At 42.1% G+C, this 18,414-nt stretch overlaps 1 protein-coding gene across 1 annotated transcript in view; it reads right to left on the reverse strand.

Annotated features, from left to right (window-relative positions):
* gpc3 (glypican 3) overlaps positions 1–18,414 on the reverse strand; it is a 102,490-nt gene that overhangs the window by 35,898 nt on the left and 48,178 nt on the right. The window contains exon 3 of the mRNA XM_038698654.1: positions 7,774–8,462. Within this exon, the coding sequence (XP_038554582.1) occupies positions 7,774–8,462 (689 nt within the window). The remainder of the gene's footprint in view (positions 1–7,773; positions 8,463–18,414) is intronic.

An 18,414-nucleotide genomic window follows, 5' to 3' on the forward strand; every position in this document is an offset into this window, starting at 1 on the left:
GTTTGTTTGTGCGTTCACGGGAAGCCGTAGGGGAGTTGTCACACAAGGGAAATACTGATTCAGCACGCGGGCCCTGCCACTGAACCCCCCCCCCCCCCCACCCGACGATTGTTTCCGGATTCTTCAAGGAAGGGGCTCATTAGTGGGGTATTAATATCACCCAGGGCTGGACTAACACAACCAACAGGAGAGTCTGCAGATAAAGCCTGCCTCAGCGTGAGAGCTGGGAAATATCTGCACACTTTTATCTGCACTGAGCAGCCCGTCTCACTGAGAGAGCGAAGTGCTGATGGACAGTAATACAACACACACACACACACAAACATACATCTCACAGTCCATGCACACCTGCATGTCAGCTTTCACGTGGCAGTGTGCATGTACAAACATGGTGTACAGATACACTCCATACCAATCAATGGCAATGCACATGGATCGTGACACTCTAATGTATAATCAGGCTTATACGTTAATCCTGGTCACAAGGAGTTATTAATAAGCAAACAGTTTCAGGAGAAAAGATGATACAACTATCAGTGTTGTAAAGGTGGCAGTGTGCCATGCACAGCTGTACTAGCATACTGGAGAATATTTGGTGAGTAATGTTTGTGTTCAAAGGGAGTCCAAAGGGAGTCCAGGCTCAGGGGAGAGACTGAGTCAGCACTCCTCCTCCTTCACCTCTTTCCTGCATTGTTGTCACCAACATAGGCACTGACTTCTGGTAAAATACATACATTAGGCATCCTATTTCTGCTGAAGCCCTTTGAAATTCTCCCAGTGAAATGAAAATGAGGGAAAAGTCTCACTGTGTCAAAAGTAAAGTTACACCAGATAGCTATCATGCTTAATCTTCAAACGGATACTATTCTGGGTTGTAAATGAGGAACATGGTGCAACAATATCTTTCAGTTTGATGTGGTGCAAATTGTTTTAAAATGTCTTGATCAAATCAGCCAGAGCACTTCCCAATTTTCTTGTCCGACATACCCCCACAGCTGAGCTCAAGTAGCCTTTAACAGACAGCAGTAAATTAGTTCAGTTTATGTGATTTTAATGTGGCTGTCATTTAATACCATTGCTGTGGGTATTGTTAATATTGCTTTCATACAGTTGGGCTAAATCTTTAGGTCAGTTTGGTCAACTTGCATTTGTGTTAGTACCACTAGAAGTAAGCTGTACATTTCAACCATTTATCCATTACTTTTAGCTAATTTCAATTGTTTATCCAGCACTTCCATTTATCCATTATTGTTTATCCATTACAAGCCAACAAACTTCAATTTTAATCCATTTAGTTTTTTAATTGTTTATCCATTATTGTTTATTTATTACTTAGCTAACTATTTCAAGTGTAAATCCATTACTTTAGCTAAGTATTCTCAATTGTTTATCCTTTACGGTAAGCTAACTAATTTAAGTTGGTTACTTCTGGCTAACTATTCTAAACTAACTATTAAAATAACTATTTAAATTAGCTGAGCTAGCTACTCCACAATATTTTCACCTTCCTTATAGCAACTGCAGAAGTATCAGCAAGAGTTGACTGGGGAATTCACTCCAATAGCTTACTGTAGTTCCAATAGCTTACTGTAGTTGGTCATGGAAATGACTTTGAAAGAAGATGACCAAGCTCCAGTGATTTTATTACCGCCATTTCAACCACACTTGGTCTCTCTCAAAGCAAGTTCAATCCAAGTGTCAGATACAGCCGTCTCTATATGTACACCTGGTGGTAATCAACAATCAGTGACATTATCAACAAGAATACGCACACACAACACATTTAATAGGAATAGGTTGTAACACAAAAGCAGTAATGAATTATTAATAACTTGTGGGTAAAACTAGCAGGGAACTAAAAACATATATAGCAGAGCATCAAACTAACACCAGATGTAAAAATATGAATTCAATTAGCTGTCTGTTTCGTAGAAAACAATCATCCTTAACATCTGATATGCTTACTTGTCTGTTTAGTAAATGTATATGACAGACATATGAAGACATATGATGTCTTTTTTCCCCCATTGTTGAAATGATCTTTTAAAGTTTTTGTACTATATCTAATGTCTCTATATAATTCAGTTGTTTAGCTTGGACCACTAAATATACATTTTTGTCATTGTAGCCCTTACTTCTGGATTGTCCCCTTAAGCTGGGTGATAAAGAAAACTGAACATTTTGCTTTATGTCTGTATACTGCAGATATGCGGATTGAAATAAACTGATCAAAGCTAGTTGAAATGTAAAACATGTACTCACGCAGAGTTTAAGGTACAGCTCAGATTGTTTCAGCCGAATCTTTATACATCACCAATCAGTTCTGCTCCGTATGCCTATTTAGTAAATCCACCCGTTCAGTAATCTTGTTAATGAGATCAACAAATCCCCAAATATTTTGAAAATAATAATTTGATCATATTTTTGCACATTTTCAGTTGGAAACCATATAGGTGACAAAACATAAAACTTAATTGAAGATGTGAATCTCACTAAAATAAACGAGTACTGTGCAGATCAGAGTCTATAATGAGACATTAGTTGTTTGTGCATCAAAGTTAGAGAGAGATGCTTGTAAAAATGTATTTCACACTTCTCACTCTCACTTCACAGTTGTGCAATTCCTAAAGCATTCAGGGCTGTGAAAAGCTATTAAAGCTTGATGTCTTTTTGATTTTGCAGACTCTGTTCTGAGACAGGCTGTGGGTCTGAAGTAGGTACATGAAGTTTTCTTCAAAGCAGGATGGTAAACAGGTCTAGGCAATGTGATAGTTTCCCTAAGATGCGCAATGAGGGGGAAATTTTCTGCAGTGAGAGAACAATGAAGATTTGATACATGGCTCCTTCGTTCAAATGATGTTGTGCAAAAATGTGTGATTTGTAACCAAATTATCAATAATTATATTGCAAGCAAATGAAGTTAGAGCCACCGGCTGGCTAGATTAGCTGACCAAGAGTCTGACACATAATCCTGTGTAAAACTTAGAACGTGTAAAATTAGTGGGCTTTAGATGTGCTGGCAGGCGGATTTTGTTACCTTTGACAGAGCCAGGCTGGTTTCCCCTGTTTTCAGTCTTTATGCTAGGTGAGAGAGGTTTCAAACTTCACACAATATCCAACAATTCCTTTAACAACCTTGAACAGTGTGTAGTGATTTTACATTTAGAAGCATGAAAAAGCATGCTAGCAGTGTTGAGTTAGTATTCTGTATATTTTTTTTAAACATTTCAGTCTATGTGTTTTTAATCTGGAGGTTTTCATCTTTTCAAAGCCATGGATAAATCTAAATTCAAAATTCAAACCACAGGATTGGAACTTTTTACGACACCCAATTTGATTAACAGGTCTTTTAATACACATATTTGGCTAGAAAACAGCTAAATGAAAATTAATGTAATTTTCGTATGTTTTTAAAGGTTAATTTCACAGAAGCTTACAGGCTTTTCAGTTGCTGTTGAAATTAACCTTTAAAAGCATTCAGCTACGATCAGCTAAACAAACACAATGCTTATTTTTCACCATTCAGTCAAACTTTTCAACAATGCATGCTCATTTATCTGTAATTAACAAACAAATTGCAGATTGGGCCTTTAAGGGCTTTTAAACAACACAGTTTATTTTCAGTAATCCAAATATAACATATGACCCAATAAATAATCACTTTTACAGCATTTATACACATGATTTATTACATGTTTGAAAGCTCAAATGGCTTTTACAACTTGAAAATGTAGTCTGATGCGTGTGTGTACATTAACCTACATGTTTGAATGGATTAATAAGTAATAAAAATGCAGCAGAGATTTAATTAATGCTCTTGTTTCCACAGTGAAGCAACAGTTCGGATGTGATTTGATCAGCTTGAGCTATTTTTGAACATAAAGGGCTCACAACAAAAAAGAGAGCTTATGAAAGGTGTGTTATCGATGAAAAATGTTACCAGCACACAAAGACATGTGTGATTTTAGACTTATAACTAATCACCTAACTGTGTCAAGTGTGTACCAATTCTTAACACATGTACTCTGCACTATATCTCCTCTAATCTTGGTCAGATCCGTCATATTTCTGTCTCAGCCTACTTCCCATCTTCATTTTCAGCCGAGGGGTCGCAGGGTGATGGATGTCTCCTCCGTACTCTCCTGTCCTCCTTCCCCTTGGGCTCGCTCTTCACACTCTCCCCTCCATTCTTCTCTCTTTTTCCCCCCTCTCCCTTTCTTTGTCATTGTTTCTCTCCTCTCTTTCTCCTCAGTAACTGGTAAAAATAGAGCTTCATAAATCATGCATCTTCTCTCACAGCAGCGAGTAGGAACAAGAGGAAAAGAAATAAATAGGGGAAAGGGATGAAAGAGAGAGAAGGATGTAGAGGATGAGATGTAGAGACGGAGGTGGATGACATCAAACTCCAGGAGTGGGGTGGGAAGTTGACAGGGGAATAGATTGGAGCTGCAGGGCTCTTGGCTGCCCTCTCCGTCTCTCTGAACATTGGTTGATTCACGCTGGAGTTGCACTGGATGGAGGAAATGAATGTTAACATGCCAGGGAGCGGGCTGGCAGACGATGAGTGGTCATCTCGCCAGCAGAGTAACATGTTTCAAGTCCACAGAGAAGCGAAGTGATGTCTCTCTCATACCTCGAGGACTCTTTTACTCAGATAGAGTCGATCCGTTTGTCACCCTCAGCAGCAGGGGTCTACACTCTCACTGGAGGGGAGGTAAAGTGAGAGATACCAACCAGAGCTGCAGCTCTTCAGCTCCCAAAACAAGACAGCGTGAGCGAACTCCATAGATCAGTTTTGCTGCTTAGGTTTTCCACATGCACACATCTCAAAGACAAGCTAGGATTTATAGAACCAGACTACAGTTTTAGCCCATGAATCACGTATACTTTATATTACTGCTTACCATTTGCCAGAACATACCATTTTTAGGTGTAGTGCAATTACCAATTTAAAGTCTATTGAGAGCATCGAAAATCAGCAGCTTCTTCAAACTAGATACAGTGGACAATGTATTTGTTCACCTTTTTGTCACTTGTGTTGAGTGTGGGCCGGGACTGTTTTGTTAAGGCCCCTCAAAGATGCTCCAAAACCCAACCAAATTCTCATGAAGATTATTACATTAGGTTTTTATTTGTTAATTAAAAAAGCACATATATACATAACAAACATATTTGCATGTTTGCATGCGCTAAGGACCCATGTCTTTCAGTACATGACAATCACTTCAGTTTACTTACATCACTAACAACTGTACTGACAGACAACAAGAAGCACAAAGCACACAAGAATTGTAAGTTTACCACTGTGTATTGCACAGTGAATGCTCAATACAAAACCCACAGTTCAACCACCAATGAATGAGTCTTTATCTCAGTTTAAATCTCCACAAGAGTCCATATCTCAACAAAAACCTCCTCTTCTGGATCCCAGCAAGCAAACAAAAATATGCTCGATACATTTCAATACAAAAGCTGGCCAACAAAAAAAACCCAAGTGACTCTTCTTGCGTCCAATAGACAAGCTTAGTGATTCTCCGACAAGACTGGAGTTGACTCCCTTAGTCAATCCAGTGCACTGCTGGCAAGCTAACCGGCTGTCACTCAAGGTGGATGGGGCCTCTTCCACTTGTTTGGTTTGAAAAGCTGCCATAGATATTCCCTGGGCTGACTGGTGTGTGTACAGTAACCTTACTACATGTGTCTTTTTGTTGTGCGTTTTCCCTGTCCACCAAAAAGGCGTATAGCTTGGTGATTTTACCCGCCACTGCCAACAACTTACCCACATTTGGCGGGTGGCAGGTGGTTATTTCAGACCCTGACACCAATTTATCCATGAATGGAAAAAATCCAGGAAAATCTGTTTAAAACAATCTGTTATTTTTAAAAATAGCTCCCCACTGGTCAAAATCATCAAAAACTGAAAAGGAAGTGTTTAAACCAAACTCCTGAATCTGACTGGCATATTCAGGCACCGTTGAAAATTGTTAAACAAAAATAAAAATGAACAAAATGAAATGTATGTTGGTTTTGACACAGTGTATGGACAACTTATAGTCAGTTGGCTAAAACATGAAAAATCACTGTAATGGTTAATTAATCCCTAAATTCATTCACTCAAATCCTAAATTGGTTATTTGAGGTGAAGCAATTAAGAATTTTGGTTGATCTCCAATGACTCCTCAGCGAGACAAAATTAGGCTTTAGGGAAACAATGCCTCTGTCCCCTCAGTGACACCACTGAGCAAGGAGTGTCTCTGCAAGATTACACTCACACACACACACACACACACACACACACGACCTTGTCACAGTGCTGAACAATACACTGCCATAGCAGCTTTAATCTCGTATACTGGAACCAGAGTCAGAGCCATAAACACAGTGTAAAGTCATCCTTGGTGACTGAAACTGCAATCTTAACTAAACCCACACAGGACTTATTTCATTTTGGATAAGGATCTCACACTCACTCACATACACACACAGCAATTTCCCCTAAGTCAGCGAATCATGAATGCAGCCACGCCCTCACGCTGGAGAGTAAGTGAGGTCAACCTGTGTGTTAATAAATGATGGGTTCTGAGTGGAAATCTGGTCACCGCGGGGATTCAGGGTGTGAGAGTGAAAAGTTCAGCAGATATACAGGAGAAAAAGCACATCCAGCTCTGTAACTGGCAGAAAAAGACTTCCATATTTCATGAGCACTTCTCCCTGACTTCACATGTGGGCTACGAACAAACTTGACGGTTTTATCGCAGTTCAAGCCACACATATCGGGTCACTGCCGCGGAGTGAGAGACGAGTTTTGAGACGTGCTGGGAGCATCTGTCTGGCTGCCCTAAAAAATACATGCTTGTTCTCCTCCCTTCCTTTTCTTTGCTGTTTTATCTCCCTCTTGACTCTGGTTCAGTCCAAGGTGAATTCTTGCTTTGAATGTGGGGAAACAATATGTTGTAGGTCAGATGTAGCTGTGTCTAGTTGAGTGTTTGTGATTTCTTATTACAAGGTGATGTCTTCTTCAGTGCAGGGAAGAAATGGATCAGGTATCCTCCCTCACTCACTTCTTTGTTCATGTCCTGTGTGTTTCTCTGAGGGAGTTAACTTTGTAACATAAACATTTAAATGAACAATTAGATTTCTGTCCAACAAAACTGGCCTGCATTGAGCACTGAAAAAGCACAACATAGCCTTGTCATTCCAACATAGTGCAACCCTTTAAACATACTCGTTGTATTATCAAAATCTGATCTGATTTCATGCCATTCGTGTGTGCGGGAAGTCAGCAGGAAGTCATTCGGCTCAGGCAGAGAGGTAAAGGACTGTAATAATCACGATCTGTGGGCCCATAAACATGTACGCCTGAAGAACTTTTACTGGGATAAATGATACACCAACACAGAATTCTGTTCACTTCACTTATAAGTGATTTATCCCCAAAACGGGAGATGCACAGTTGAATTTATTAGTTGCATGGCCTCAGTTGAAGTGAATGAAAGACAGAGCATATATTCACAGAGAGGCACTAGAGTTACTTTTGTTGAGAAGCAGGAGAAGACGATTGTTGTAACACTATCTCATGTGTTATATAAACTGTAAACAGTGCAGTGATGTGATGGCTTCGAACTCACCCAAACTAGACTTCCTGCAGGTTAATCGTCTCATCTCTAAGAAAATCCCCACACCAATGCAATCCCATGTAGTGTTTTAATGCAGTGCTATGTACAGTTAGACAAACACTTAGTGTGTAGGTACGTTTGTGTGTACTGGACTCACCAGGGTGGTGAGGCGGATGCGGGCGTTCACAGCGTGCTTGACAGCCAGTTTGATCATTGAGGGCAGTCTAAGAACAACAGCCTCCATGTCCTGCTCTCCCCTCATGGCTCCAGCCAGCTTCCCCAGTCCGTCTACGTAGTTCCTCCAGTGAGGCTGCACCTCGGCCGCTCCCCCCAGGCAGCCGTGCATTACCGCTTGACAGAAGCCTCTGCAGGCTGGCGGCCCCAGCATGCCTTGGCAGTGCGGGCAGTACCACAGCCGCAGCAGGGCCCGGCTACAATCCCGGCTGGGCCGCAGGTGGTCTGTGGTGTTGACAACCTCAATGCCCAGGTTCAACGCCTGCAGGAAGACTCGTGTGGCCAGGAGGGAGCGAGACAGACGTGTCATCATCATTTTGGGATATGGGCCAAATGCTCCTGAGTCCTTCCAGGCTCCTCTTACACACTCCTCAGACACAGAGGAGGATATGCTACCCCCCAGCAGGCGGCGGTATGTCAGGGGGAAGAGGCGGCCGTAGAGCACCGCCACCATGTGGTCCACTGCAGAGTCTGAGCCCAGGATGTAGAGCGACATGTCCAGGAAGAGCTGCCCCACGGAGCTCTGGGCTCCACTTCCGAGACCCGGGAACTCTGACTTCAGCATGGCCAGGGTGGAGTTACGGCCGTGACGCAGCACCAGGTCAAAGGCCTCTGCAAGAAAGCAAAAGAACAGTACGGAAAAGAATCAGATGAGATGAAAATCAGGCCACCTTGTAGAAAGCTGTTGCATTCAGCAGGTGCCTCAGTAATCAAAACAACTATACCAAGCTGTCAAAGAAAAGGCGGCAATTTAGCTCAAAAACAAAACAACACTCAAATAGATGCAGTTCCTCCCAAACATCCACCCCAACCCTAACAATCACAGTGAGAGAAAACTTCCCACGCACTGTTCTATTTCACTTTTCCCAGTTTTTCATCAATCTGTTTTCTCTGCACAGGACAAACACACATAAACACACACACACACACACACACACACACACACACACACACACACACACACACACACACACACAACAATAATAGATGATAACTTGGAATATAAAGAGAGCAAAGCTTCTGCAGCAGATGAAAAGCAAGATTTGAGGTATGAAAAAGTCCCCTTAAAAGAGAGCGCTAATCTCAATGTATTAGTCAACCAGGAGAGGCATGGCCACGAGGATACCTGCAGGGAGAAAAGCATTCAGATCATGCAGGAGGGAGGGGCGTGTGGCCGATGTGAGGAGGGAAAATAATCAGTGGCGTTTCAAGGCACAAAGTGAAGTCTTATCAACAAGGTGGCACAAGAAGCGAGAGCTCTATCATCGACCCGGTAGCAAAACGAGTGAGAACCCAACAACAGAGGGGATTTAAAGCTCCATTACTGAACTTAGCAGGGGAGCTGAGAGTCAGTGAAATGAAGCTTTGGACAGGAGAATAGCTGGGTATGCCGAAATCCCATTTATACCGCAGCTAGTCCACTACATCACTTTGTTGAGAGTGATAGCCACAACTGCTTTGTGAGGGTGGGGCGCGAGGGGGAGGCACTGGTTTAGGCGACATTAGAGGAAGTTATTGGTTTTTGTGCTACAAAGATGTCCATTTCATCTTTGTTATTTGATTTTTCTTGCTTGGATAGTTTAATTTCTTTCTCTTCATGGTTCTCTGAGGTCAAATGAAGCTCATCAGCCTATGCAGTGCTCTGAGTCCTTGGACAGCTTTGAGAAACGATGTGACAGCTCTGTCTTTTTTGTGTCGAACGTCTAATATGTTTTTCTCTGTGCAATTTCAGGCACATAAGGAGGTCCGTAAGAATATGACAATATCTGAGCAAAGGAAATGAACATCACTCCCTCTTTCTATCTAACTGCTGCTGGCATTCATTTCAACTATGTCTCTTTTGAAAGAAGAATTATCACAATCTTACTTTTATTAAAACTTGAATTCATCGGAAACAAAACTCTGGTCACATCCATACAACTAGGGCTTTTGCTGCAGCAGCCTTCCTTGGTCTGGTGTGACCACTAGCTTATGGTGGCTTATATATATTGCTCCACCCACGTTGTTGTGCTGTCAAAGAATAGCATTTCAATGGTTTTATCACAAACATAAAACAAGAAGTGAACAGCAGGAGAAATGTTGTTTCCTGCTTGTGGTCCCGCTCACAGCAAGCTTGTCTACACACAGCACATTTTAGATGTACTACAATGGCAAATAAAGTCCACGCATAAATGCAAGTGGACATGAACAGATGCAAAATCATCCTGGGTGGTGTAAAGTGAGGCCATAGAAAATCAGATAATGCTGCCCTGTAGATTAAAATAAGACGTGCATTTTCGATGATCCACGCCTCTAAACTACAAGGCAGTGTCATGAAAAAAAAAAAGCTCTGCGTCAAGGTTGTGTGTCTGGGCTTGAATACAGATTCAAGCTAAAACGCTGTGTTACTGTAAGTCACTATTAAAAAGATGGCATCTTTAAATCAACTGACTCAAGAAAATCTTTGGAAATTAAGGGAAATTCAATACACCAGTACCCTGTAATTGCCGCATGTAGCCACAGTAGCCACTGTTCAGCAGAAGTTACACATCATCGCTTTAAGCAGGCCATTTATCCCCAAACCTCCTCCTGGAAATTTGAATGTGTGTGAATGGAAAACAGGGTGGAAAACAGCATGCACGCTCACCGATACAGTTGCTGGGTGAATAAAGGTTAAGAAAAACATTTGAGGATGTTTGGGTGAGAGTGAGAGGATGCTTGGGAGCAGCGCACATCTGTTTAGATTTTCAGGCTACGGATGTCCCACTGCGTCTGCGGAGCACTTCCCTCATGCGATCAATGAGCAGACAGATGTGCAGATTGCCAACCGAGACAAGGAGACAGACTGGGAGGAGGTGAGACACGCCCACACATACACACGCAGAAAAACACACACGCAGATGTACACAGAAATACAAAGCTGTCTATTCCTGGTAGTGCAAAAGCAGGAGCGTCTTATATTTGGTTACTGATCGAAAATTGAAGGCAGTGAGAAAATGCACATCCACCTCAAAGCTATTTGCTTCTCATTTTCTTGGTTTCTATGAAAGCCTCTTACATCAAACCCTGTAATTCAGCTGCTACCTGTAGTATCTCTTACACCACAAAGCGGAGAGCCACTTTGTAATGGCAAAGACAAAGACTAGAGGGCTCTTCATAAATGCAATTCAATGGTTCTAAGTAGTCGGGGTCATGGCAAGCACTATTGCGAGCCCATTTCCTGTGCGCGCTGCCTGCTCTCTTTCATCACTGAAAGCCTGTGCAGGATCAGGTATCCTCTAATGGAGGGGAGAGGGGCTGTGTGTCAGGGACCTGTGACATTCTGCATCCAACTGTAGGAGGTCAAGAGCACACATTACCAGAGCAGGAGCCTAAAAACATATTGGGTCACGCTTAAAATTAGCAGTAGCGTTTATTTTGTCAGTGTCACAGATGGAGGCAGAAGGCTGGCTGCTGGAAAATGCTTTCTCCTCTGAGACTGGAGGCTTTTTACAGATAGATCAGCGGCACAAGGCAGAGGGAAATGTCTCTCCCTCTCCTCTTTTACCTCTGTCCACCTGTTTCACCAGCCAGATAATTTTTACTCCAAGGATTCAGAGCGTCTCCGCTTCCTCGGGCATTAAAATATGGATATCCACTAAATGAAGTCCAATATTCAGCAGCCTCTCTGTCTCATTGTCATTGAAGATACCGTAAATCTGCAGTGTAACATTGTGAATGCTTTATCATAATGTCTACTTCCTGTCATTAATCAAAGCTCCCAATTAAACTGTGATCAAGTGCTGCAGATCTCAGGTAGTCTGAAATGTAAAAGAAATCTAATGAATCTGTTACGGTGAGGTCACTTATTTCTGACATCTAAAAGCTCTAAGTGACTCCAGCTCTGACATAAAACAGGCTTTTCACATAATATATGAATGGCCTGTCAATGAGCATATTTGATGTCCATGAGGCCGTCAGTCTGGGCGCTACATAAGTCAACTCTGCGGCTCATAACACACCAGACTGACTGACTGGCCGCTGGCTGTGGCTGACACGCTGCCAAGGCAGACATGCACCGTGCTGCCTCATCAATCAACGTCCCGTACACCTATTATCCCCAGGAGAGGAAAACATCAATAAATTACCCAGCCAATGAGACTAATCCATTTGGCTGATGGGGTGTCACCTCTAGCCGCCACGGAGACGGATGGAGAAGCCGCTGCCACCTGGTCCTGGTGACAAAACAGTCCCTGTCCAGGACGCAGAGGGAAGACTAGCAGGAAGACACAGGGAGCTATTCACAAAGACACATGCCAGCACACTGTGTGTCAGGTGGAAACCTCGTATCAGCCATTTTTTTTTAGAAAGCTTTTAAAGTTCTAAGGTTTTCACATGAGTGTATTGAGCATATGGACGTATGCACAGGCTGATACATGCACACACCAGCAAGCTTTGCATTCAGTTATGATTTCATGAGCCTGTCTACAACAAAAGCTGCATCTGTTCATTGACTGTAAACAATATGTTGTTTTTCCCAGACATATTTTACTCAGCTCCCACAGAGCGGCCTGTCCCAGGTAACCTGAGAGCAGCTCCACCTCATGAGCTACTCCTTGTCTGAGTCCGGGTGCCCTGGGCCTACGGGGCGGCGGTAGCGAGGCAGGGCGGGGTCGGCTGATTCCAGGAACAAAGCAGACAGGATGCTGGTAAGGCCCAGATAGCATCACCATCAGACGGTGATGGCCAATGGACAGCGGGGCAGAAATGAGACATGTATTAGGTTACTCCATCTGTTAGAGACCACTCACAAACACACACATGCACGCACACGCGCGCACACCGCGCAATCATACAGCGCGCAGCAGTAGCCAGGTGGTGACAGTGTGGGCGAACATTTGGCAAACCGTAGTGGGAGAGCAAGGTGTGAGTCAGGTGTAAGGACTGAAGCTGCACACACACACGCACGCACGCACGCACACACACACACACACACACGCACACACACACGCGCACACACAAGCAGATTTTCCTTTTCATTCATTTGCCTCCACATGAGCTTCTGAAAAATGTTTCCCCACAGCTAGACAAAATAAGAAACAATGAAAATCCATCCTCTGGTATCATGACCTGTAGTCTGCTCCCCCATAAACAAATGAACTGAAGAGGGATTTTCTAAATCTCACACAATGAGTCGGTCACTCTGACACATTTTAAAAATTTTAACACTTTTGTTTTGGATTGATGTCTTTTTTTAAAGAATGCACAAAGATAAATCCAGTTTATAATAACATGGATCTTTCTTTCCCCCGGATCTTTTTTTGGCCATTAGTTGCATCAGTTATCTTAACATTGTATTCAGCGATGTCATTGATGGGATCACGAACATTGCTACCAAGACATGGGCGTTCAGAAAAGACAGATATGTTGTAAACAAGTACAGCCCGATTAACTAAACCCTTTTATTTGGAGGTAAACCGGAAAGTGAGTGCACCAATGATGTTACTATTAATCCCTCATGTTTGCTGATGCAGCTCCTTCCTCCATCCCAGTCTCCTCCTTATGCACAAGGTTTTTGGTATTGATTAAGTAATTAAGTAATATCTAATGTACGTGTTTATTAAGGAGGGGATTCCAGCGGAATCCTTGTTGCTGCTCTGACTCTGCTCTCAAAATAATCCAACTGTAGACAATTTAACAACAAATGGTCAATTCCTTTACATAAGTGTCTTTGACTGAATTGTGATAGGGCCATGTTCCCCATTTATTAAGTAATTGTAGAAGTTAATAATAATAATTCATAAATAAGAGTGGGAGTGATATTCAGGTGCTGATAGTGCTTTATGTGTTTCTAGCACACAGACCAGTACTTCCTGATACAGAATATGCCAGGCTGCTTCCTCTGCCTCCATATTTTTGTCTTTCACCATTGACTCCATTGATCTCTGGCGCTGCGGTCCTCGCCGAGGTCAAAGATGAGTCGTGCTCTCTATCTCAAAGTGGCAAACAGGCGCTGTCAGAGGACACGGTGAGGTGGGAAGGACGCAAGGGCAAAAGTGAACTGGAAAAACACAGCAGAGAGCTGGAGGGGAGGAAGAGGAGGGTTTTTTTCGTGAACAGTGCCAGAACGTGTGGAGAGAAACATTCAGTGAGGCAGGCTTTGAAGCTGCATTCAAAGGCAGCTGGAGTCAAGCAGTGCCAGAGCTGTGAGACACATCGCACACCTCTCGCCAAAACTCGGCCACGGGGGCGAGAGAGACCTGACACCCCAATCAAATGCTCGCCTCGCAGACAAAATACACATCCAGTAGATACATCTTTGGGCTCAGAGGAATGCTACCACTCAAGTGAAAGGCTATTCCAATAATGGATTCTTTTCCAGCACACTGGCCGAGACAGAGAGACAGGACACACAAACACAGACCACCACACACACGCTAACACACTCACAGCTCTTGTTGCTCTCCAGGGTTGTGATTTGAGGACGTGGATAAAAAGCCTGCAGCCCATCCAGAGGGGAGACATTTTGAGCAGAGATGAGAGAGGTCACGACAAACACAGCTTGAGTACTCCACTCCAAATCAAACATCCAAGCTCTATTAATCCAATATGCATCTCTAACTGGATCCTGTGGTTTAAGATGAATACACTCCCACTCATTCACCCTCAGTCTATCTTTCATGCTTGCAACGCATCACGCCCATGCACCAGCTTAAATTCTGCACAGCTCACTTTTAGACAGAAACAAATGTTATAGAAGAAATATTTGCATTGCCATTTCATAAAGTGCTTAAATAGCAACGAGAGATGAGATTCTTTCCTTTTTGAAGTCAGGCTTTTAAAGACATAAAAGAGCAATGGACTGAACTGGAGTGAACTTATAAAGCAAAGCAGCGAGGGGATACGGAGTGTTTTTGAAGTTCTTGAAACAGATGGGTGCACAGTGTGAGAGGGAGAGAGAAACAGTGTGAGAGACGGAGGGAAAGAGATGGAGTGCAATGGCGTGGATGCAGGAGGGGTGGCTGCTTCCTTAATTGTGAATGTGGAGCCGCAGAGTCGTTACAAGACAAAGAACTTTCAGTGGATTAAAAAACGATGTTAAATGATCATGTTAGATTTTTGTCCCCAGTGCCGGACTTGCAGCCAGAGGCTCTGGCGCTTCACAACGCTGTTTCAATCAATTTGACCTCATAATATTAGAGGTTAATATTATAAGTTACATTACGCTCATTAAGTTACATCTGCCCCCTTGATGTTTGTGAGTGTGTATGTGCATGGTTGAGATGAGAACAAATCCTACCTTCCTTCTTAATTAATACAAGCTGCATTTAACAAAAGATTAGAAAGGCCAGTGGCTTGCTGTTTTAATAATTAATTGTTGAGTTTGAGTTTTCCTTTATAATGATACACAGTATGTGAGATATACTGTGATATACTTGCACTGCAAGATTACTTGAAGAAGACTTACTCTACCCTTGTCATGAGCTTAAATGGACTGTGAGTGTGTGTGTGTTAGTGTGTGATTGTGTTTGTAATTGACTGCCTGAACCCCTGAGGGTTGAAGGACATCAATGACAGTTTCATTACACAGCTACAGAGTGCTGTGTAAGGACAACAGTGTTTTCTGGATCGCTTCCTCATGACAATGTGGCCTCAAATGTGACTCAAAACTGAATCAGTGTGTGCCGTGTTTGATGGACCAGAGTTTGGTAACTTAGAAAAAAGGTTTCCAAATTAACAAATCATTTTCAGCAGGGGTATTTCAGTATTAATTTTGTGAAAGGAAGGAAGAATGGCCTCAGGGAGAAATAACATGCCAACAGACTTTGATGTGGAACATGAAAATGTGGAGCTTTTTACCAGCAGCAGTTAAAAAGAAGTGGTGGGGCATGAAAAGCTCTAGCTGAGCTTTTTGTGGCTGGCAAGAAGTAACTTTAACAGGCTTTTGTTGGGCCCTGCAGTTCAGCAACAGCCTGCAAACTGCAGCTCACAGGTTATCAGTAAAGCTGTCACTAAGGAGGGAGGAATCAGGACTGAAATGCGCGGTCAGGAGAGCACGGCAGTCTGGCGGCAGAGGTGGAAAAAGATCAGGGGGAAATAACTGAAATAGCCAGAGGCTGCTTAAAAGAGAGGGCAGGAATTGATTTAGGCTGATTTAACAACAGTGTTTGACAGATCGACCGGGAATCAGTAAAACTGGGAATGTTATCAGAGTAAAGATGCAGAGCGGAGAGCTTTGGAGTTTGTGAAGGCAAGGGGAGCAGCTGTCTCAGAAACAAAAGAAACATTGGGAAACGGCAACAAGTTGAACAGCGGGCGCAAAACAGAAGACAGCTCTCAAAACCAGGCTTCAGAAGATGACTTCTGTTTTAAGTCTAAGCCTGATCGCTCTGACGACCACAAAGGATGCCGGGAAGAAACAAAGGAGAATAAGCTAAGACAGCATTTTGCCAGGCTCATTTAAAATTGATGAAAACCATTCGTCACATACACCTCTTCATGGAGACGATGTAAGTGAACATACAATCTAGATAGAGTTAACAATATTCATCCTTTTTGCAACACATTTTTTGGCAGTATACCTGCACATTTAAACCTCTTCTCTTGTAGCTGACAGCCCATCAGCTTTTGCCTTCTTTTATGATCACATACATCTTTGTACTTTTTCTTTTTTACCTGCTTGTATCTTTTAACCATTTTCATCAATACTTCTACATTTAGAAAAGGGTGATGCAACAAAAAAGTTTAGTGTGAAATGTAGAAATACGAACTAAGCTGTACCGTGGCAAGCTATTCTAAAAAAAAAAAGTCAAATTGAGAGAACATAGCAGGGTAGAGGCTAGATTCAGATGTGCTGAAAAGCCAAAGCTGCAAGTGAATGTGTTAACCAACAAAATTCAACAAGACCTGGCTAAAAGGTGTTTCCCAGGGGTATTGCTGAGCTCACAGGTACCACCGGCATTCACGTAGATAAATATCAGGTTGAAGTTCTGAAGTGATAATGTATTCATTCTGACATGTGACATGCTCTTGAGGACACACAATGCTGTTGCAAGATACCGTTCAGCTCTGTCTGCTGAAAATGTGTCAGTGACCAACAGAAAGTGAAAATAGAATAGGTTCTCTGAAGAGGACCAAAACCTTAACATAACATGCAACAAGTGTTCTGCAGCCTTGTTCAAACAGCCCACACAGGCAACTCAAAAGCAAGAAGTCCGGCTTTTGTGTAGTTGCTGCAGCAAACTGTAAAAGCAGATGAGACGGAAACAATCTGTAGATACAGATTTGTTACCATACGTTCCACAATGTTCTCTTACATCAAAATATTGACTTTTGAACTATTCATTTTTATGTCAAACATCAGTACTTGACCTTATGAAGGCTTTCATGATATTGCGTTTATTGTTTTTATTGTGTATCCTTGTTAGTGACAGTATTGAGCAGATGTGAAGAATTTCTTGTCTACCAGGGTAACCATGGACACATTGACATGACTGATTTTCAGTCAAGGCTAGGCCACAATACACTATAGATACTGTATATATTTTCTTTAGAAGCAACCATACTGTACTGATACTTATTCTGTGAAATGACACTACGGTCTGAAATGCAGATGTATGTCTGTGGCCAGATACCCGACTCCCCTGGGATGCTCATGCAGCTCTGTGCCTGTTGCATATGCAACCGTTTGCTAAGACGATGGTTTATCATGTCTCCAGTGTTGTTGTTGTTTTCATAGTCTTTCTGATCCCTAGGTGTCAAAAATCACTTCACGCAGATTTAATGGTGTTATACACAGGGAATGCCACATTCAATTTACATTTCAATACCCAGCAGCTGGAATCTTTGAATTGCAATACAGTCCTCAATGTGATGGGATCATGCTCTTCAATCAATAAAAAAAACACTCAAACACAAAAGGAATGACATGTTGTAAGTGTGTGATATACATGTGGCGGCACAACTTCCCTAATATAGTATTATGTACATGCAAATATGGTAGTTATAACTTCATTAAAACATATTGCTACTACAAAGATGTCATGTAATCATCTCCCCCCTGGAGTGCAAGCAAGAAATAAATGGATCTTCTCATGTAACCACTGACACCTTTCACGTAAAAACAGGTTATATATAATTAAATACTGTTTATAATATATATAATCAGAGAGCGTCATAAAAGCACGCACAACTGTTTTAAAGCTTTAATAATTTGATTTGATAAAATTGTGGTTCACAATTGTGACCAGTGGGATTAATTAATCAGAGTCATCTGAAGCTAAAATTAACATCAAAGGGGAAACTCTTTGCCGTTATCACCACAAATTTGGCTTCAGTTGCGAGTGGCATGTTGTTGGACATGATGCACCAAAGTATTTATTTTCCATGACTGTTTAATTACACCGCAGTGAAATATTGATATGGCACCAGCCCCATTAAATGAGTTTAACAACGCCCCTGGAGTCTACTCCTACAAGTACACCAGATGTCCTGAGATTTGGGGATTATTTCAATTTATGAAACAAAAGAGAGTAACAATTAATCTAACCCTAACCAAAGAGGAGGAATTCTGATCTCAAACAGAAATAATTTGGAAAAAAAATTA

Source organism: Micropterus salmoides, unplaced genomic scaffold (genome assembly GCF_014851395.1).
Source record: "Micropterus salmoides isolate LMB-PRFRI ecotype aquatic unplaced genomic scaffold, ASM1485139v1 Ms_hic_scaffold_5, whole genome shotgun sequence".
NCBI classification, from domain to species: domain Eukaryota; kingdom Metazoa; phylum Chordata; class Actinopteri; order Centrarchiformes; family Centrarchidae; genus Micropterus; species Micropterus salmoides.